We start from the raw sequence: 23,071 nt of genomic DNA, 5'->3' as shown, positions 1-23,071 counted from the left end.
ACCAATTATGAAAATCCAAACATGACAATCTGTCAACATTATAAAAAAACTTAAAAATCAAAATTATAGATTATTAGTGCACATTAAGGTCCACATATGTCGGTGGATGTCTAGTCCTTTTCTAAATCATATTGGTGTCTTATTTTCAAAAAGAAAAAGAAACGAATATATTGGTGTTTGTATTCAAAAGGTATTTAAATTTTCTTTGAAATCCTTTTCACATTTTCTGAAACTATTGTCAACTAAACACAAGAGGGGTTGCTCTGATGGTAAGCAATCTCCACTTCCAACCGTGAGGTTTGTGAGTTCGAGTCTCCCCAAAGAGCAAGGTGAGAAGTTCTTGGAGGGAAGGATGTCGGGGGTCTATTTGGAAACAGTCTCTCTACTCTAGGGTAGGGGTAAGGTCTGCGTACACACTACCCTCCCCAACCCCCACTAAGTGGGATTATACTGGGTTGTTGTTGTTGTTGTATTGTCAACTAAACACAAACTATTTTTCATTTTTCTGCGAAATTTGAAAAACATATCTGAACTAATATTTCCATTTCTGGGGAAACTAGAAAGTATATCCCAAATGGAGTTTGGTTGAAAAATATTTTCATACTTTTTTTTAACATGAAAAACTAGAAAAGGAGATTTTTACCGTTTAGTCCAAAATAAGTACTTTTAAAAATTTAGTAAAATTATATATTTAAAAAGTATTAATCATAAGAGTTTTCTTAACTAATCTTTTGTCTCGAATAAGATTTTTTAGAAAATTAAATGGCTTATTTATGGGAGTGATGATAGATTTGGAAAAAATAACAATAAATACATTATTAGTTTTCTATAAATGATACTTATTTTGTATTAAATTATTTTGACAAAACTAAACCACACTTATTTTGGACTAGAGAGTATTAAAGAAGGATAAAAAAAGAACATCATATCAATAGGTGGAATTAGTTAATCAATTAATTATTGAAGAGGACATTACAACACTCCCTTTGGTCCACTTTAATTAATTTTTTGGTATTTTTTTGTGGTCAACAATATTTAATTTTTTCAAATATCAAGAAGAAATTAATTTTTTTTCCAAAGTTGCCCTTGGATAAGAGTGGCAAATGGACGGGTCGGGTCGGATATGGTTTGGGTTGAAAACGGGTAGTGAAAAAACGGGTAAATTATTCGACCCAACCCATATTTAATGCGGATAAAAAATGAGTTAATCGGCGGATAATATGGATAACCATACTATCCATGACTTCTTACATATGATCACTTTTGGGAGAATTCTTAGTCTCCCTAACTTGAGGAACCCCCAATTTGATGTTTTACAAATGTAAAAGTTAGACCCATTGGTTATCCATTGGTTAACCATTGATTATCCATTTTCTAAATGGATAATATAGTTCTTATCCATATTTGACCCGTTTTTAAATAGTTCGTTATCCAACCCATTTTTTAATGGATAATATGGGTGGTTATGTCACGACCCTAAACCCGAACCCGGTCGTGCTGGCGCCTCTCGTGAAGACAAGGCCAGCCGATTAAACCCAATTCACTTTTTCAAATAGTTAAATAGTATAAAAGCAGTCTAAAACATGATATAGCAATATTGAGTAGCGGATAATGTCAATAAAATGCGGAAGTACAAACCAAACACAGCCCTCACCGGGGTGTCACTAGTCATGAGCGTCTATAAAACCTAATACAAGTCTGAAAGGTCTACAACTAGTACAAAAGTCTGATATGAGATAGAAATGATATAGAGGGAGAAACAAGGGTCTGCGGACGTCAAACAGCTACCTCGTGAACTCCGAATATCCGTCGGGAGCTCTCAACTCGCACTGGCAGGATCAGCAACACCTGAATCTACACACAGGGGTGCAGGGAGTAAAGTGAGTACTCCAACTCAGTGAGTAACAAATGTAAATAACGACTGAAAGTTCGAAAACACTTAAGGCACAAGGCATTCTATGATGAAGCAGTAAAACCATTTAAAAGCAGTAAGACAGAGAAAAGTCAAGTAAAATCCTCTTTCAACAAGTAAACAAGTAATTGACAGGTAATTAAGGTAAAGCAAACAAATAGAAGTTCGCCCCTCGGGCACAGTATCAACAAATCCGCCCCTCGGGCAATATCTCAGAACAATACCAGCCTCTCGGGCTCAATCTCACATCACAATGGGTACTCGCGCTCACTGGTGGGTGTGTAGACTCCGGGAGGGGCCCTTTACGGCTCAAGCGCAATAACAAGTCACCTCGTGTCATCAAACTAGGCTCTCGGCCTCATATCAATCAAGCCACCTCGTGGCGTACATATCTCAGACCCTCAGCCTCATATCAGTATCAGTGTTTCCTCACAACGTAGCCCTCAGCCTTACTCAGCCAAAATCATCACAAGCCCCTTAGGCAATAGTAAAACAGTGCCTAGCGGATTGACTAAAAAAAATAGTAAAACAGTGTTTCTCAGCCCAAACATCATTTAAAATATAATTTAAGTATTAAAATTGAGTAAACATGGCTGAATAGTAAAACAGTGGAAAATAACATACATGGTTGAGTAGTAAAACAGTGAAAAATAACATGACTGAGTTCAAGTGTAAAGTCAAAACAATGAGGAAATATCAATAAAAATCCCCGACGGGTTCAAATAGTTGGCGCTAGGCCCAAATATGGCATTCAGCCCAAATAATGATGATAGAAAATAATTTTCAATCAAATACGCGGTAAAATCATCAATCAGGATGGACCAAGTCACAATCCCCAATAGTGCATGACCTCACGTTCGTCATCAAGCGTGTGCCTCACCTCAATATAGCACTACGATGTGCAAATCCGGGGTTTCAAACCCTCAAAACATCATTTACAATCATTACTCACCTCGAACTGGCTAAATCTCTAGCTCGCGATGCCTTTGCCCCTAGAATCGGCCTCCACGCGCGTCGAATCTATCCAAAATCAGAATGAGTATATCAACATATGCTAAGGGAACAAAACCCAAGCAAAAACAATCAACAAAGTGCACAAATCCCGAAATTACCATAACCTCACTCCGGGCCCACGTCTCGAAAATCGGAAATTTTCACATCAATAGATTCCTTATCTCCCCACGAGTTCATACATATCAAAAGTTCTCAAATCCGACCCCAAATGGTCCTTTAATCCACAATTAAAGGCCTAAGTTCTTAAGCCCTAGTTTCCCCAATTTTAACCTTCTAATTCCTTTAATTACAACCTTAATCCATGAAATTCTAACATAGAAATGTGTTTTAGGTCCAAAATCCTTACCTTAACGAAGTTCCCTTGAAATCCTTCTTCCAAATCGTCCAAAAGCTCTCAAGCCGAAGTCAAAAACGGTGAAATAACCTAAAATTCGTGAATGGCTCTTTTAATTCATCTGCCCAGGCCTTTCCGCAACTGCGGTACAATGCTTGCTTCTACAGTATCGCATATGCATCCAAATCACCGCTTCTGCGGTCCTTCACTTAAAACTCAAAATCGCACCTGCGATGGGACTTCCGCATCTGTAGCTTCGCAAATGCGGCCATCTTGACTGCTTCTGCGGTATCTGCTCGCCAGTCCCATTTCACATTTGCGGCCTTCTCCCTCGCACCTGCGACATCAATCCGCAGGTGCGGAAATACCAGAAGCAGAAAATCTACAACTTCCACAAACATCCAACTTCTCCGTCAACCATCTGAATCACCCCGAGGCCCCCAGGACCTCAACCAAAAGCACAAAGATAACCCAATACCTTATTCAAACTTGTTTTAATCAACAAAACGCCTCAAACAACATCAAATCTACCAAATCATATCGGATTCAAGCCTAAGTTTCTAAAATCTTCCGAAATACGATTTTGATCAAAAACTTAACCAAACCTTGTCCGAATGACTTGAAATTTTACACACGTATCCCAATTGACACAACAAAGCTACTACAACTCTCAGAATTCCATTCCGACCCCTATATCAAAATCTCGCCTAGTAATCGGAAATCGCCAAAATATCAACTTCGCCAATTCATGTCTAATTCTACTCCGAACTTCCAAAGCACATTCCAATCACACTCCTAAGCCATAAATCACCTCCCGAAGCTAACTGAACCATCAGAACTCGCATCCGAGCCCTCTAACATATAAGTCAACATTCGGTTGACTTTTCTAACTCAAACTCCCTTAAAAAAGACTAAGTGTCTCAAACCTTACCAAAATCATTTCGGATTCGATCTGACCAACCCGATACCATAAAATACAGATAACGAAGCATAAAGAAGCATAAATGGGGAAATAGAGCGGTAACTCATGAGACGATTGGCCGGGTCGTCACAGATTAACTATTTTCTTTGAACCATTTTGCCACCCCTACCCTTGGAGCAAAGAGCCTATGAGTATTTGTTGTATATCCAATGAACAAATTAAAGTTAATATGGCCAAATTTATTGTTAATTAATGCTAAAAGATAAATTTCGTAATATGTGTGAAAATAATTAAAAAATTAATTAAAATGGACCGAGTGGGTTGCTCTAGTGATGAGCACCCTCCACGTCTAACCAAGAGGTTGTGAGTTCGAGTCACCCTAAGAGCAAGGCGGAGAATTCTTGGAGGGAGGGAGTCGAGGGTTTATTGGAAACAGATTCTCTACCCCAGTGCATAGATAAGGTCTGCGTACACAGTTGTTATAATTAAAGTGGGATCGATGAAAGTACCACCAAGGATTATCGTGAGATGGATCGAATTTCTTCACCTTAATTAGAAGTATTGAGAAATGATATCAAGCCTTGCGACTGAAAATATTTATGGTAGGTAGTGTTTTTTGTTTTATTGAAACTTACACGTCCAAATTAGTCGAGACTTCAATACGTATATAAGAAACAAGAAATAGAAAATAGGATATCAGAATAAACAACCCCACTACCCCTTCCCCCAACACACACAAACACAAAATTCGTGTCCCTACATAAAAACAACATGGGCCCACAAAGCCCAATTTTGAAAGAAAAAAAGCCCAAGAAACCAAGTTGTACGAAGTGTGTAAAAATTGTGTGGGGTAGCCACTTTTTAAAGTGGTATTTACTTTTTATCTAGCATTTTTAATGCTTAGCAATAGTAACCACTAGTCTATTAAAATTAATATAAAAAAACAGTGTTACCCTTTCTAAGTTGTTATGATCGGCGGGATTTTCCTTACTTTTGGACTTGCTATCGTCTTCATTGTCATGGCTGTGATTCGCGTAAGACAAATTTGGCCTCCAAATGAGATTCCTCCGAAGAAAACATTGCTACTGTTTTACTTTCTCAAGAAGCTATTATGCTTCTGCCATTTCTCTTGTGGCAGAATCGGTGTGCTGATTATTTTTCTTTCTAGTGAGTCTAATGTAATAGGGTTTATTTGCTCTTAGCTCCTTGAATTTATTTTTAGATCTAAAAGTTGTGAAAATAAGAAAAAGAGTGATGAGTAAACAGGAAATGCAATTCTTTCCTAGAAGTTAAGGACATGTAGTCCTAAAGTTAAATTCAAAAGTTAAGGACATAGTCTTGAACTTAGAGTTTCAAGTTCAAAAGTTAAGGAAATGTAGTCTTGAAATCCTAAAGTTAAGTTCAATAGTTAATGACACAAGTTTAAAAGTTAAGGACATGCATTCCTTAACTTACAGTTACAAGTTCTAAAGTTAAGGACAAGAAGTCCTTAACTTACAGTTACACGTTCAAAAGTTTAAGGACAATAGGTCCTTAACTTTGATTTTCAAGTTCAAAAGTTGAGGACAGACAGTCCTTAACTTACAGTTACACGTTCAAAAGTTAAGGACAAGCAGTCCTTAACTTACAGTTACAAGTTCAAAAGTTAAGGACAATAGGTCATTAACTTTGACTTACAAGTTCAAAAGTTAAGGACATGTAGCCTTAAAGTCCTGAACTTAGAGTTCCAAGTTCAAAAGTTAAGGACATGTAGTCCTGAAGTCCTGAACTTAGAGTTACAGGTTCAAAAGTTAAGGACATGTAGTCCTGAAGTCCTGAACTTAGAGTTTCATGTTCAAAAGTTAAGGTCATGTAGTCGTGAAGTCCTGAAGTTAAGTACAAAAGTTAAGGACATGAGCAAAAAGGTATTTTCGTTCGGGCAGTTAAAGTTTATTAAAGCAGTGACTAAAGACTAAAGATATTTTAAACGATGACTTAAAAATAAATACATATATTTTTAGTAGCCAACCGTGCACTTCCTCACGAAGTGTCGGTAGGAAAAAGCCAAGAAATAATAGAATAGAACTTAGATTGTCGCTTTACAGTTGGATCGCATCCGTACGATTCAGCCCAATCCAATCCAATCCAACGGCCTAAAATAAAAACCTTTTAATAAGAGCAATTACATCATTCACATGGTTGTGGGCCCTTAAATTTAATAAAAATCCTCTACAGCCGTATTTCACAGTCAAGCTTAGCTGTCCCCTTTCCGCTATTTATTGCTCAACTTAGCTGTCTTTAAAAAATCCCATTTGCCTATACAAATTCTACTATTACTAAATATTTTACCAAAATAATTATACATTCAGCTCTTTCTATAATAACAGTTGGCTTGAAGTAACGGTAAAATTATCTTCGTATAATATATAGAATACAGATTCGAACCGTGGAAACAATCACTAATACTTGCATTACGATAGGTTGTCTATATTACATCCCTTGGGATGCGGCCCTTCCACAAACCATGCATGAACCCGGGATGCTTTGTGCATTAGGTTACTCATAACAATTCACTACAACGGCCAAGTTTTTCTTTTTCTTTTTTTTTGTGTGTATAACAACACTTCACTATAGCAATCATAAATTATCGAAACAAACAAAATTGTTATAAACAGATTTAATTGTATTTCCTTAATAAAAACACCAATATGTAGCAAAAACCATATGGCTATCCAAATTCCAACTACATTCTACAAGAAAATACTAATATAAAAGTAAAAATGTTACCTTTTTTTTTTATAAGGTAAAATGTTACTGAACTTGATACTACTTTTTATGAATAAATGATTCTGTAGATGTGTTAAATTATTACTCAGCCATACTTTAATTATTGCTTACTCTTTTACCTTACTCTATAATAGTACTAGCTATAATAAGCTAATGTGATTTAATGTAAACACTATTATAAATTACAAACTCAACTCTACCACCTTAACTATTGAAATTGGATGAAAAATGCTTCATATTGGGTGCAAATTATATTGACCTTAACACTATTGAATCCCTACTTACACTAGTAACACTTTGCTAATTATTTTATTATTACTAGTAGGCAATAGCAATAATTTTTACCTATGTTACTCGGACTCTTCAAAAAATGTCTCTGGGTACGTGTTAGATACTTTTTTTTGAAGGATCCAACATGAGTGCGGCAATATTTTTAAAGAGTCCAAGCAACATAAATTTTTACACTACAAGGATATGTTTGGAAAGCCACCAGGTAATTGGAATTGGTGTAATTACTAGTAATTACATAGTTATATAATTACGATGACATGTTTGTTTGCCATAATGTAATTACAGTGTAATTACAAGTTTATTGTTTTGTTGCACAAGTGTAATTACATAGTTAGATTAAATTTTAAATGAAGTAATTATTAAAACTTAAAAGTTAATATAATAAATAAGTATAAATGATATTATATTTGGTGTTTAAGATGTATATTTTTTCGTGAATATACATTAATTAATAATCATATATTTATAACTAATATTGTAAAAATAATGTTTTTATATATTCCAAATTAATAATATTTAGTTTAGATATTTAACAACAACAACAACAACAATAACAACCCAGTATAATCCCACTTAGTGGGGTCTGGGGAGGGTAGTGTGTACGCAGATCTTACCCTTACCCTAGGGTAGAGAGACTGTTTCCAAATAGACCCCCGGCATCCTTCCCTCCAAGAACTTCCCACCTTGCTCTTGTAAGAACATCATAGAATTCATGTTTGATAAAATAAATTAATATTATAAATATAATGTCATAACATTATTCAAATGTTTGACAAAACTAATCTATCAATTCTAACTAAAAAAATGAACAACATGTGAGCAATTCTACTAGAATAAGTAAATTGAAACCATGAATATAACACAATTTCAAAATCCAAAAAATAACATATGTTAAATTCCAATATAATAATAGTAGATTTCATTACAACTTAAGATTAGGAAACATAATAAGTTTATAATCATATTCAACAGGGAAATTTCATTTCAATTGCATCACTCATTATATGCCAAGTTTGTTAATGACTCATTATTTCTAATATTAGGAGGTGTAATTTCAAAAAATAGAATAATAAAATAAATAATAAATAAAATATAAGCAATTACATGGAATCACAAGAAGTAAAAGTAGACTAATAAACGATAAATAATGTACAAAGAAAAATATATTTTAAAATTTTCAAAAGGAACTAAAAAGTAAAAATAAAATTATAAAAATAGAAATAAAATTATATGAAAAATAAATAAAAATAAAAACAAAGGAAAGAAACTAAAATGCAACCTTTGTAATTACACGGTGTAATTACATTCAATTACATTCAAATCCAATTCCTAGCTGGCTTTCCAAACAGGCTCTAAATATTGTGTACCATTTGATCTTGTTATTATACTTTGTCATAAAATAGAAGAAAAACAAGAATATGGTATATAAAATTTTACATAAAAAGTAAAGACACAATATGAGACAAAGAATGAGAAACTTTTTTATCCTTTACAAGGAAAGCAACAACAATATCTTCTAACAAAGGGGAAAGGGAGTTTATCAAATCTTCTTCTCTCCTCTTTCCCCCGAATTAAAAAAAGAATTGGTATTCACCTTTTCTTTTCCTTTTTTTTTTCCTCCAAATTCTTTTTTCCCCTCGTAATTAGAAGAAAAAAAATCAAAAATAACCACAATAAGAAAAAGAATTAAAAAGAGAAAAAAAAAGGGGATATTATCACTTTACAGACTTTCCTTGATTGTAGCCGTAATAAGAGAGATACCACCTAACAAACTTTTTCAACCCGGTTTGTAAATCGGTTGTTGGTTTATACCCGAATTCTTTTCGGGCCGAACTAATATTCGCATGTGTGAACGGAACGTCGCCGTTTCCGGGCATTTCGACGAAATTCTTCTTTGCTTTAACCTTCAAATGCTTCTCCAAAATCCCAACCATCATCGGGACAGTTACCGGCGATGTATTACCTAGATTAAAAATCCGGTACGGAGCGGGTCCCCGTTTCTTCCCGCCCGACCCGGTACTCTTACCCGAGGTATCAAGTGACCCAATACACCCTTTCACAACATCATCAATGTACGTAAAATCCCGGGCCAAATCAACCCGATTCTTGCCCCGATAAACCGTGATCGGTTTCCCTTGTAAAATATTCCTTGTAAAACTAAAATACGCCATGTCGGGTCTGCCCCACGGGCCATAAACCGTAAAGAACCGTAACCCGGTAATTGACAACCCGTAAATATGATTATACGTATGAGTAATTTCCTCGCCCGCTTTCTTCGTTGCAGCATATAACGAAGCGGGTTGATCAGTCCGATCCGATTCAGAAAATGGAACCTTTTCATTCAACCCGTATACGGAACTGGAGCTAGCCCATACAACAGCGGGTTGCGGGTTGGCATTTTTACAAGCTTCTAGAAGAGTTACAAGACCGGCAATGTTACTATGAACGTAAGAACCCGGATTTTCCATCGCGTATCGGACACCCGCTTGAGCCGCTAAATGCATCACGTGCGTAAAACGAACAATTTCAAATAGCTTTGCTAGCATCCGCATATCGTTTATGTCACCTTCGATTATGAAAATATTGTGGTCATTGAGGAGGTTTTTTCGCGCCTTTTTTAACGTCGGGTCATAGTAATTATTAAAGTTGTCGAGTCCCACGACTCCGTCGCCTCGTTTTTTCAAGGCGAGGGACACGTGGCTACCGACAAAACCGGCTGCGCCGGTAACAAGTACGGACATACCGTTAGAACGGTGGATCTGAGCAGAAGTACGGACTTGTTTCTCCCAATGATGACCGCCCCACGTGGCGGAGAAATACCGGTTGCCGGTATCCATGAATGATTGGAAACACAAATACGACGCCGTTATAGCTATCAAGAATAATGCCCAAAGGAACATTGTACTTGTTGAAGCAAAACATCTGTGGAAATGACGGTTCCTGTCCTTGAACTTTCCCGGTGTTGACGGAAACAATTCTTCCTCTAACGACGGCATCTTTCAACCGGAAAATGAAGAATGCTCGCCGGAAAATCAAGAATGTATTTTTTTCCTCTACCTTTCTCAATATGGTAACAAGAAAAATACTGGGTTTAAGATTTTTTGGGGGGATTTTTGAAAAATGGGGATTTTTTTTTTCTAATAAGAAGCAGATGCAGAGAACAATTTTTTGTGAAATTGGAGTCTGCACCTGCGGAAGAAAGAAGGAAGAAGGAGGAATATATATAGTGGATGGCCACAAATAAGAGACAATTGTAAACGCGTGAACGCGTTAAAAGAACAGAGAGAGAGAGAGAAGAAAATAGGAAAAGTATTTAATATGTTTAGATTAAAAAAGAAAATTCTGACGAGAAATAAGGAGACAGCCAATGCCAAGAAGTACAAATCTTAAAAAAGTAAAAGTTTGAAAATGAAATGGGATTTTCCCTTTTTAGGAGAAAAGGTTATTGGTAATAACTTATATTTGGTTCATTTAATAACCTTTTTTCTTTAATTGTTCTGTGTTCAGAATTACTAGTATGATTAATTCAGATTGTCATAGCAAGTTTATTTAGCAAATATTTTTGTTGGGCCGATTGTCTATAGGAAACAGCCTTTTTACCTTGCGTAAGGTAAATGTAAGATTTACGTATATTTTACCCTTCTCAAAATCCACTTTCGGAATCACACCGATTTCGTTGTTGTTATTATTGGTGTCCAAAACCATTAATTTGATTAATCCAAATCAGCAACATAAAAAAAATCCACTATATAAATTTTTGAAGTTTAATGAGAACTTTATTCTCGAGCTCGAATTTGAAGTCTCTAAACAAACAGGGCAGCCGGGTGCACAAAGTACAGTTAGACCTCTATATAACAGCATCATTATATAACAATACTTCACTATAAAAGTCAAGCTTTTCCAGAACCAATTTTTATGTTATATTATAATATATGTTCTCTATAACATCACTTCGTTATAACATCAAAAAATATTCGAAATAAACGAAGTTGTTATAGAGATGTTTGATTGTATTCTGCATTCGCCTAAAAGGTGTGATGTAGGCAGCCTACATACCCTTATACAAACATTAATAGCTAATTCTACTGTTTAAACTCGTGATCTATAAGTCACATGAAAATAACTTTACTGTTACTGATGATAGTAAAGTCTTTTTCATTCAGCCACACCTTCTTGGTACTCTATTTAATAACTAAACAACTCAAAAAAGGGTCCATAGTATTTATGTGATTATAAAAGATTTTCACTGAGGGTAGAATTGGCAATTTAAGTTAAATTATTTCCAAATTTAGAAAGAGTCATTCTTTTTGAAACGGATCAAAAAGAAAATAGGTTTACATAAACCGGAACGGAGGGAGTATTAGTAAAGTAAAAATATACTAAAACTTGTTTTTGGAAAATGGTTTAAATTGATATATATGTGGTGTGAAATTTTTGGAATGTGTTGGAAAGTTATTTTCAAATTGGTATTGTGTGCTTATTTTTTTTGACTTTTCTAACTTTGGTTAAAGTTTTTGGAAGATGGTGTAAATTTGTTTATAGATCTTAATTACTGATTTGATATTCCAATGAATCTTGTTTCAATCATTATGTTCTTAAATAAGTAGGTTTTTGTCGTTTTTTAGATTTACTATATATAGTTACTCCTACTAAGATTTTGCTAGCTAAGTTCTCTGTCATGTTTGGAGCTCGTTTGGACATAAGAATTTTTATATTTTTTTTAGAATTTTTTTTACTTTTTTCGAAATCAGTATTTGGTCATAAAATTTTTAATTTTCCCTTGAAAATAAATTTTGAATTTTTTTAAAATTTTAAAAACTCAAAAAAGATGTTTTTCAAAAATTTCACTCAAATCACTCACAAAATTTCAAAATTAACCCAAAATTATATCCATGTCGAAACACAACTCTAATTTTCAAATATCATTTTCACTTGAAAAAAATTTCACTTTTTTTTTTGGAATTTTATAATTCTTATGTCCCACTTCATGTATGGATTTTTTTGGGTAAAACTTATTCGTAATTTGTTACTAGAATGCTTATATACTAAGTATATTAATTTATCATAATTAAGTAAAATTAATATAAAAATATGTATACTTTTTTTAAAAAAATTATGCTTTAGTGCACTTCGAAAATATGTACGTATATTTTAGTTGTGATTGGGCAGTATAAAAGTAATATGTCAAAAAATGAATAAGTTTTTTCTGACCGTTGATTATGTTAATTCTTAAAATAAAAATGAAAAAATATGTGATTTCCTTATCTATATAAAATTACACATTTGTAACTACATAAAAAAGAAACAAAATCGAACTTATTAGGAGTGTATAGAATTAACGTTTGATAAAAAAAAATTGAAAGTAAATAATAATTACCAATTTAATTCTGCAACTTGAAATATACGAATACTCAAATTACATAACTGATAGTAAATCATGTGCCGAATTTTTTTATTATTTATTATTCGGAAATTTTGTAAAAAATTAAAATGCATATAGTTGGAGTCAACTCTCTCAATGTGCTCCCCCTTGCTTTCCTCTCAAAATCCATGAATAATATTCTGATTCTAAAAGTGAGGAAATTAAATCATCAAAATATATTATTCTTTTTAAATTCCATTTACATTAATATTCTTTAGTTTTGCTTCTTTCACCTTTATTTGATTAGCACATATGTACTAATATTAGGGCCGTAGCTAAAAGATGTTCTGCCGAATCTTAAAATTAAGTTATTAGTATTTGAAGTTATCGTTCTAAAATTTCGAAGGTATAAAGTTCGCCCCGTCACTATATTAATGAGGGGTTATTGTCAATAAGGGAGTGAGTGAACATCACTAATCTACACGTAAGGATGTTGTATTAAGTGAAGTAAATAATTGACCTTGTTTTATATGGCATTTTAATTTATCAAATTGTCTCTTGCTTCCATCAAAGAACTATTGAATTTCCATAAATTAAATGAATTCTAGTGTTACACGTAATGTGTTTGTTCAAATATGCCAAATTGGTGTTATTTTAATGATTATTTCAATATTTGTTTATGATAACTTGATTTGCATAGACGTGGTAAAGAAGAGATGAATGTCAATTAATAACACTCTTTATTTTCGCGGATACTTAGCCCAGACCCCACCTGTGAGATTATACTGGATCGTTGTTGTTGTTGTTGTTGTTAGCCTTTTCATAACAACCTTGTTTGTTTTAATATTTTTTAATTATTACAATCAAGTGTTATTATAAAGACTATATAATATAACACAACATGAAAAAGTAGTTCCAAAAAAGACTTAACAACCCATTTGACCATTAAAAAAAATCACTTTTTTTGAATTTTTTTTACTTTTTCAGAATCACTGTTTGGTCATTAAAATTTCAAATTTCACTTGAAAATGAATTTCAAAAATTAATTTGTCAAAATATTCACTTTTCATTCATAAAAATTTAGAAACAACTCCAACTTATATTCATGTCCCAACACAAGTCTAATTTTCAAATATCATTTTCACTTGGTTTTTTTTATACTTGTTTTTCCAGAATTTCACAATTCTTACGTCCAAACTCCCACTAATTAGTACTTACAGTAAAATGTTATATTAGACGATGACTATTATAAAAAAAATTTGACTGTATTACCAACTTAAATTAATCGAATTAGTATATTTCAGATATCGGATTATTGAAAATATAAGGGGGTGGATAAGAAGCACTTTTTTTATTTTTATTTTTGCAAATATGTACACAAAAGCAAAGTGTATTTATGATGAAGCCATATGGCCCAATGTTAACTAGAGGGACGTATATAAAGCGAGAAGTTTTATTTTGTGTCTTATACAACTTACACTAGTTGTATGAGGCTCTTTTTTGTCTCACAAATTTGTGGACCCCAATCTTACACTTTTGGGTCCACAAAAATCTGGGTCCACAAAACTGTTAGACAAAAAAATTGCTTCATACAACGAGTATCAGTTGTACGAGACACAAAATAAAATTTTCCTATATAAAGCGTCCACACGGCTAGAGTTGTACGTTCACGCGCTCTTTCGAGAGGTGTGGAGTGGGTCCTACAGTACAATTGAGTATTTTTATGAGTCTCACTGATGGTGACACACAGAACATGGGCAGTGGACACCATTTCGTTGGGCCGGTTTTGTACAATATGACAAACAGTGGCTGCACGTCATTTCTCACATATAAATTTTTATTATTTAATAAAAATAGTTAAATAATTACATTCTCACTTTAATTTGTAGTTATTCTTAAAATTAAACTCGTTCTTGCTAGTTTACTTATTCGAATTATAGACGTATCACATTTAGGGGTCGTTTGGTAGGGTTGTCACGACCCCAGTTCACCCTCTGTAAATTGTCGTGACGGTACTTAGTCTCTACGACTAGGTAAGCCTACCAAGTGCGGAAACAGATCGAAACTTGCGGAAATATAAATTTAAAACCAAGAATACTAGAAAGAAACGGTGTAAAAAAAAATATCGTTCGGCATATGCAACACAATATCTCAAACTTCTACGTCACTATCCCAAAACCCGGAAACTCACGGGAACACAAGCTGAAAGAAATATAGTAAAATGTTCTAACTCTAGAATGTCTACATCAACAGTATGATAGAAGGGCTACCACTACAAGATAGAATAAAGATGGAGACTCTTCGGTCTGCGGACGCGACAGATGTACCTCGAAGTCTCCAAAAGCTCTCCCTGCCTCAAGGATGATAAGCTTGTGCAGATGTACCTGGATCTGCACATGAAAAACATGCGCAGAAAGGGCATGAGTACACCACAGCGATACTCAGTAAATGTCAAGCCTAACCTCGGTCGGGTAGTGACGAGAAAGGTTAGGGCCCTACTGAGATTAAATAAAATATAAGGTTGAACGGTATGAAATGAAGCAGTATAAATAAGTGCAACAAGAAGAAAATATCATAGAATGGAAGGAACAACAACAACTAGCTCAAAGACCACAAATCACGGAAGAAATACAACTCAAGTCAGTAAATGTCATCCGGGCACCTTCCAGGATACCGTCCTGTAGTCCCAAATATAATTGTCCAGTGGATCTCCCGGGATACCGTCCTGTAGTCCCAAATATAATTGTCCAGTGGATCTCCCGGGATACCGTCCCGTAGTCCATCACATGTATATATCCGAAGGATCTCCCGGGATACCGTCCCATAGTCCAACTATCAATGCGCGGGGATCTACCGGAATCCCGATCTGTAGTCGCAAATGTAAATACCCAGTACTGGAGAAATCTACTAGGTGCATTCCTGTAGTTCCATATAACTGTGCAGGGAGATCTACCGGGAATTTAACCCGTAGTCCCAAAGTAAATGTGCAGGGGGGTCTACCGGGAACCTAACCCGTAGTTCCAAAGTAAACAGACAAGGGGTAGCTACCGAAATCCCACATCCGTAGTCCCAAAATAAATACACAACAGCAGCAGCAGGAGGAAGATAAACAAAAATAGCAAAATTCATATTAAGGCAATAAGTGATTCTAGCCTAGCATGCTGCACATAATTCAAGTAAGGCAGGTTAAATAAAATGAAGCAATTAAGTCACTTACACATACTTTCCTAAGCTAACAACAGGTTTAACAGTACAAGTAATAGAAACAGGAAAGGAAACATACTAGTAAGCACTTAAAGAAAACTGGATTTTCAACAATCAGCACAAGTACGCACTCATCACCTCACGTACAAGGCATTTCAATTACCAAATATACCAATCCTAAGGGGAAGGTCCCCCACACAAGGTTAGATAATCCACTTACCTCGAGCAAGCTCAAACTCAACCCGAAACCACGCTTTTGTCGCGAGTATCCGACTCCAAATGGCCCAAATCTATTCAATTCAATTGCATATTATAAATAACACCTCAAGTGACTGATTCTACGATTTAATTCAAAGCTAATATGCGAAATTAGGTAAAATAACCAAAATGCCCCTCAGCCCTACATCTCGAAATTGGGTGAAAGTTACATTCTATACATAACAAAAACACTGAAATCGGAGTCCAAATGACTCCTCAAATCCTCATTTAAAGGTTTCTTAAACTCAAGCCCTAATTACCCCATTTTCCCAAAATTTTCACCATTATTTAGGTCTTTAATCATATGAAAACGAGTTATAAAGTCAAGAACGTTGCCTCCTAGTGAATCCCCTTTGTTTTCCTCAAAAACCCCACTCAAAAGCTTCAAACCCGGATGAAAATGGTGGAAGAATAGCTAAATTTTGCAAAGACAACTATTTATATGTTCTGCCCAGCGATTACCGCATTTGCGGCCCTGGGACCGCATCTGCTCGGTCTCCCAAGTTGCCTCCTTGACCGGCTGACTCCGCAATGAACCTTTACTGATGCAATGTTCTTTGACCTTAACTTTCTGACCTGCCTGTCCAATATAGTCACTGGCTCCTCAACATATGATAGATCCTTGTCCAATTGGACTGAACTGAAATCCAACACGTGCGACGGATCACCGTGATACCTCGGGAGCATCGAAACATGAAATATCGGATGAACTCCTGCCAAGCTGGGAGGTAAGGCAAGCTCATAAGCAACCTCCCCAACACGCCTCAATATCTCAAAAGGGCCAATAAACCTCGGACTCAACTTTCCTTTCTTTCCAAACCTCATGACGCCCTTCATAGACGAAACCCGAAGTAGAACCCGCTCTCCAACCATATAGGAAACATCACGAACCTTCCGGTCCGCATAGCTCTTCTGTCTGGACTGGGTTGTACGGAGTCTCTCCTGAATCACCTTAACCTTCTCCAAAGCATCTTGAACCAAATTTGTGCCCAATAGTCTGGCCTCACCCGGGTCAAACCAACCCACCGGAGATCTACACCGCCTACCATATAAAGCCTTATATGGTGCTATCTGAATGTTGGACTGATAACTGTTGTTGTAAGAAAACTCCGCCAATGGCAAGAACTTGATCCCAAGGCCCTCCAAACTCAATCACACACGCACGGAGCATATTCTCAAGTATCTAAATAGTGCGCTCGGACTGTCCGTCCGTCTGAGGGTGAAATGCTATACTCAACTCTACCCGAGTGTCTAACTCACGCTGAACGGACCTCCAAAACCGTGATGTAAACTAAGTACCTCTATCTGAAATAATGGAAACTGGAATACCATGCAGACGAACAATCTCCCAGGTATAAATCTCTGCCAACCGCTCAAAAGAATAAGTAGTACACATCGAAATGAAATGAGCGGACTTGGTCAGCCGATCCACAACCACCCAAATAGCATCAAACTTCTTCAAAGTCCACAGGAGTCCAACTACAAAGTTCATGGTGATCCACTCCCACTTCTGCTCCGGAATCTCTATCTGTTGAAGCAACCCACCCGGCTTCTGGTGCTCATACTTCATCTGCTGACAATTGAGGCACCTAGCTACAAATCCAACTATATCTTTCTTCATCCACCTCTACCAATAGTGCTGTCTCAAGTCCTGATACATCTTTGCGGCACTCGGAAACTCACGGGAACACAAACTGAAAGAAATATAGTAAAATGCTCTAACTCTGAAATGTCTACATCAACAGTAAAATAGAAGGGCTACAACTACAAGATAGAATAAAGATGGAGACTCTTCGGTTTGCGGACACGACAGATGTACCTATACTCCAAAAGCTCTCTCTGCCTCAAGGATGGTAGCCTGTGTAGAGGTATCTGGATCTGCAAATGAAAAACATGCGTATAAAGGGTATGAGTACACCATAGCGGTACTCAGTAAGTGTCAAGTCTAACCTCGGTCGGGTAGTAACGAGAAAGGTTAGGGCCCTACTGAGATTAAATAAAATATAAGGTTGAACGGTATGAAATGAAGCAGTATAAATAAGTGCAACAGTAAGAAAATATCATAGAATGGAAGGAACAACAACAACTAGCTCAAAGACCACAAATCATAGAAGAAATACAGCTCAAGTCAGTAAATGTCATCCGGGCACCTTCCAGGATACCGTTCTGTAGTCCCAATTACAACTGTCCAGTGGATCTCCCAGGATACCGTCCCGTAGTCCATCACATGTATATATCCGAAGGATCTCCCAGGATATCGTCCCATAGTCCAACTATCAATGCGCAGGGATCTACCAGAATCCTGATCTGTAGTCTCAAATATAAATACCCAATACTGGAGAAATCTACCGGGTGCATTCCCGTAGTTCCATATAACTGTGCAGGGGGATCTATCGGGAATCTAACCTGTAGTCCCAAAGTAAATGTGCAGGGGGATCTACCGGGAACCTAACCCGTAGTCCCAAAGTAAGCAGACAAGGGGGAGCTACCGGAATCCCACATCCGTAGTCCCAAAATAATTACACAGCAGTAGCAGGAAGATAAACAAAAATAGCAAACTTCATATTAAGGCAATAAGTGATTCTAGCCTAGCATGCTCCACATAATTCAAGTAAGGCAGGTTACATCAAATGAATCAATTAAGTCACTTAGACATGCTTTCCTAAGCTAACAATAGGCTTAATAGTGCAAGTAATAGAAATAGGAAAGGAAACATACTAGTAAGCACTATGCACTCATCACCTCATGTACAAGGCATTTCAATTACTAAATATACCAATCCTAAGGGGAAGGTCCCCCACACAAGGTTAGACAAGCCACTTACCTCGAGCAAGCTCAAACTCAACCCGAAACCACACTTTTGCCACAAGTATCGACTCCAAATGGCTCAAATATATTCAATTTAATTGCATATTGTAAATAACATCTCAAGTGACTGATTTTACGATTTAATTCAAAGCTAATACGCGAAATTAGGTAAAATGACCAAAATGCTCCTTAGTCCCACGTCTCGGAATCCGGTGAAAGTTACATTTTCAGAAACCTCGTACTCTCACGAGTCTATATATAACAAAAACACTGAAATCGGAGTCCAAATGACCCCTCAAATCCTCATTTAAAGGTTTCTTAAACTCAAGCCCTAATTACCCCATTTTCCCAAAATTTTTACCATTATTTAGGTCTTTAATCATATGAAAACGAGTTATAAAGTGAAGAACGTTACCTCCTAGTGAATCCCCTTTGTTTTCCTCAAAAACCCCACTCAAAAGCTTCAAACCCGGATGAAAATGGTGGAAGAATAGCTAAATTTCACAAAGGCAACTATTTATATGTTCTGCCCATCGATTACCGCATTTGCGGCCCTGGGACCGCATCTGCGGATCCTATGTCGCACCTGCGACTTCCATTTAAAAAGGCCAGGACCGCATCTGCGATCATTTTTTTTCGCATCTGCGAAATTGCTTTTTCGGTATAACTTCCGCATCTGCGGAATCTGAAGGAAAAGTCAAGAATCCGCTTCTGCAGTCTCCACGCCGCAGGCGCGGTTATGACAGGTACCAGCAAAAATCTGCAATCTCTTAACTTCAAAATCTTTCCGTCAACCATCCGAAATCATTCCGAGGCCCCCCGGGACCTCAACCAAAAGCACCAACATCACCTAATACTTTATTCCAACTTGTACCAATCCTTAAAACACCTAAAACAACATCGAAAACTCGAATTAATCAAGGATTTAAGCCTAAGAACTCCAAATTGCCTCAAAATACGATTTCGATCAAAAGCCTAACCAAACCACGTCCGAATAACCTAAAATTTTGCACACACATCCCAAACGACATGACAGAGCTACTACAACTCTTGGAATTCCATTTCAACCCTCAGATCAAAATCTCACTATCGATCCGGAAACCTCAAAAATTCAACTTTCGGCAATTCAAGCCTAAATTAGCTACTGACATCCAAAACACACTCCGAACACGCTCCCAACCCGGAAATTACTCAACGAAGCTAAAGGGACCATCAGATTTCAATTCTGAGACCGTCTTCACATCGTTCCGACTACGGTCAACTTTCCAACACTTAAACTCTCATTTAGGGACTAAGTGTCCCAAAACTCTCCGAAACTCCAAAACCGAACGTCCCAGCAACCCAAAATAGCAAAAATAAATACGGGAAAAGCAGTTAATATGGGATTTGGGCGTTAATTCTTAAGACGACCGGCCGAATCGTCACAAGGGTGCATAAGAATAATGCTGAATATGGTGTATTAGTAATGCTGGTATTAGTTATGCTTGCATTAGTTATGCTGGTATTAGTTATGCTGACATATTTCTTATCCATTGTTTGGTTTGATGTATTAAAGCATTGCACAATTTCTAAAAGAATTGCTTGTTTACAAAATACCCTCAAAACCAGTCCATTACTCTAAAACTTTTTAAAAGAAACATACGTTGAGAAATATTTTTATATGAAAGAGTTTTAAAAAATTATTTGATTTGTCTACCTATATTGTAATACAGAACTAAATATTTATCTATAAAAAAGGAAATATGCTAAGTATTTATTTATTTACTAGAGATATAATTTTATTTCTCACTATTTGAATTATTTTAAACTTGCATTAATATAATAACTAGCATATTTTAATCAAGCATAAATTTTGAAGGACAATTTTGTCTTTAACTAAGCTAATGCATACATTAAAACCCATTGCATTGCTAATACCATGGTTTTCTATGCATTAGTTATGCATAGGATAATACCAAATAGGATGTATAACTAATGCTTGCATAACTAATGCATAGGTTCAAAATGTTTATCAAACAAGGTATTATTAATACACAAAGCTAATGCAAGCAGTATTTTATCTAATGCATCCTATCAAACGACCCCTTAATATTACGATGGTACTATTTGTTGATCGGAGTACCTCAAATTGTACAAATAAATATGGTATGGTGAATATCTTCCTGCGGGGCGTACATAAAATTTCTCATAAACGGTGTCGATATTTAATAAAAAGACTGCAAAATTATTAGCATCACATCTGTAGGTAATATATAGCCTTGACCCATTGGCGAGATACTTTTTTAAGAGACAAGTCGTGGGTTCGATGCTACATAACGATAATTTTTAGCCACAGAGGTCATATTTGCCAAAAATATACTTAGGGTAAAGTTCGAACCTGCAACCTCGGCCAGCAAAATCACGCCCAGTAATAATATATATATCTAATAAAAAATTTCGACGAAGCAGTGTCGCATGACACTCCTTGATTCAAGGTGGGTCCACCCCTGTCTTCCCGTGTAACATATATACATGGGGCATATGTAGTGTGTTACCAACAAGTACAATTGGACTCATAACTTTTGACGTAGAGTAAAAATTTATTTGTAAAAATTCATTAAAATTACAAAAATAATAGATATGAACCTATAACTTTAAAAATATAATGGGTTCGCTAAAACACTTAAAAATTAAATCCATATAATTTAAATCTTGTATCCACCTCTGCCTATATATCACAAGTTTGAGTCGTGGAAGCACTCATTAATGCTTGCATTAAGGTATGCTGTCTGCATCACTCCTCTTGCAGTGCGGCCCTTCCCCAGATCCTATGTAAACGTAGATATTTTGTGCATCAGGTTGCCCTTTACTATCATCCCGGAATGCTTCTCCATTTTACTTTTTGGTCTCATATATGGTGACATAATATCGTCTTCTGTGTTTTTTCTTGGTAATTATTCCATCTGTTTCAATTTAAATGGTGTAATTTGACTTGACACAAAATTTAAGGAGAAAAAGGAGACTTTTTGAAATATGTGGTCCTAAAAGCTTAAGGGACAAAAGCTTTATGAGGTTATGATATTTGTGTGACTATAAAATCTTCTCACTAAGGGTAAAACGAGTAAAATAAAAAGTTTGAAGTTGAATTATTTCTAAATATAGAAATATGTCATTCTTTTTGAAACAACCTAATAAGAAAAGTGTGTCATTTAAATTAAAATGATACATTTATATCAGAGTATCATACGCATAGTTAAATAATTACAGGTGGATTTATAAATATTTTTCTTCAAATTATATTCCAAAATATCCAATTTGAACTTTTCACGAAATATCCGTTTCTGTTTCATTTTATAAAATTAGGATTAATTTGCGTATTGGTTCATCATCGACGGGTAATTTCTAAAAAATAACCTCGTTCTATTTATCTTTTTGTTTTTCAATTAGTTAGTAAATAAGTTCTCTTAGTCCCGAAGAGAGAAAAGTTGAATTACTCCTCCATTTTAAAATAAAGGACTTGAAACCGGATTGTGGTAAGTAGGTGCGCGAATAATATAGGAATTGATCGCAATTTCTAATGTGAGAGGTCTTTATAACAACATCCCTATATAACAAACACTTCACTATAAAAGTCAACCTTTTTCCAGAACTAATTTTCATGTTATATTATAATATATTCGGAACAAACGAGGCTGTTATAGAGAGGTTTGAATGTAATACAATAAATTTTAGTATACTCCATTAGATGAGGCCATAAATGCAAACAATGCAGCGCAGCATTATGGTTCAATTATACATAATTTAATTAGTTTTGATTTTATTTCTAGTGAAGTTTAGCTATAATACTAGCTATAAATGAGTTTTATTCTTGAAGTTTAGCTATAATACTAGCTACAAATGAATTTAATTAGATTTGTCATGTTTATTCAATTATAAATAGGGGATGCACGTGATGTGTTTGAACGTGTATGAAAAGAAGCTTCTAGAATTACAATCTTTTGTATTATAGAGTATACAATAACAAACAACAATAACAATCCAGTATAATCTCGTACGCAGACCTTACCCCTACCCTAGGGTAGAGAGACTGTTTCCAAATAGACCTCCGACATCTTTCCCTCCAAGAACTTCTCACCTTGCTCTTGGAAAGACTCGAACTCACAACCTTTCGGTTGGAAGTGAGGGTTGCTTACCATCAGAGCAACCCCTCTCGGTTGTATT

General features: G+C 35.6%; 1 protein-coding gene across 1 annotated transcript; it reads right to left on the bottom strand.

Annotated features, from left to right (window-relative positions):
• Nucleotides 1-8,697: 8,697 nt before the first annotated feature.
• On the bottom strand, nt 8,698-10,506 carry LOC107802630 (UDP-glucuronate 4-epimerase 1). Its single transcript, XM_016626157.2, has one exon. It carries the CDS (start codon nt 10,233-10,235, stop codon nt 8,955-8,957), a length of 1,281 nt encoding a protein of 426 aa, XP_016481643.1. The 5' UTR covers nt 10,236-10,506; the 3' UTR covers nt 8,698-8,954.
• Between the last annotated feature and the right edge of the window lie 12,565 nt (nt 10,507-23,071).

The sequence above is a fragment of the Nicotiana tabacum genome, chromosome 9 (genome assembly GCF_000715075.1).
Source record: "Nicotiana tabacum cultivar K326 chromosome 9, ASM71507v2, whole genome shotgun sequence".
Classification (NCBI taxonomy): Eukaryota; Viridiplantae; Streptophyta; class Magnoliopsida; order Solanales; family Solanaceae; genus Nicotiana; species Nicotiana tabacum.
Note: the sequence above shows the minus strand (reverse complement) of the source record. Positions and strands in the feature narration are given on the sequence as shown.

Bases quoted from the DNA above. Each gene is read 5' to 3' on its own strand.
- LOC107802630 (XM_016626157.2), bottom strand. From the start codon at position 10,235: ATGCCGTCGTTAGAGGAAGAATTGTTTCCGTCAACACCGGGAAAGTTC.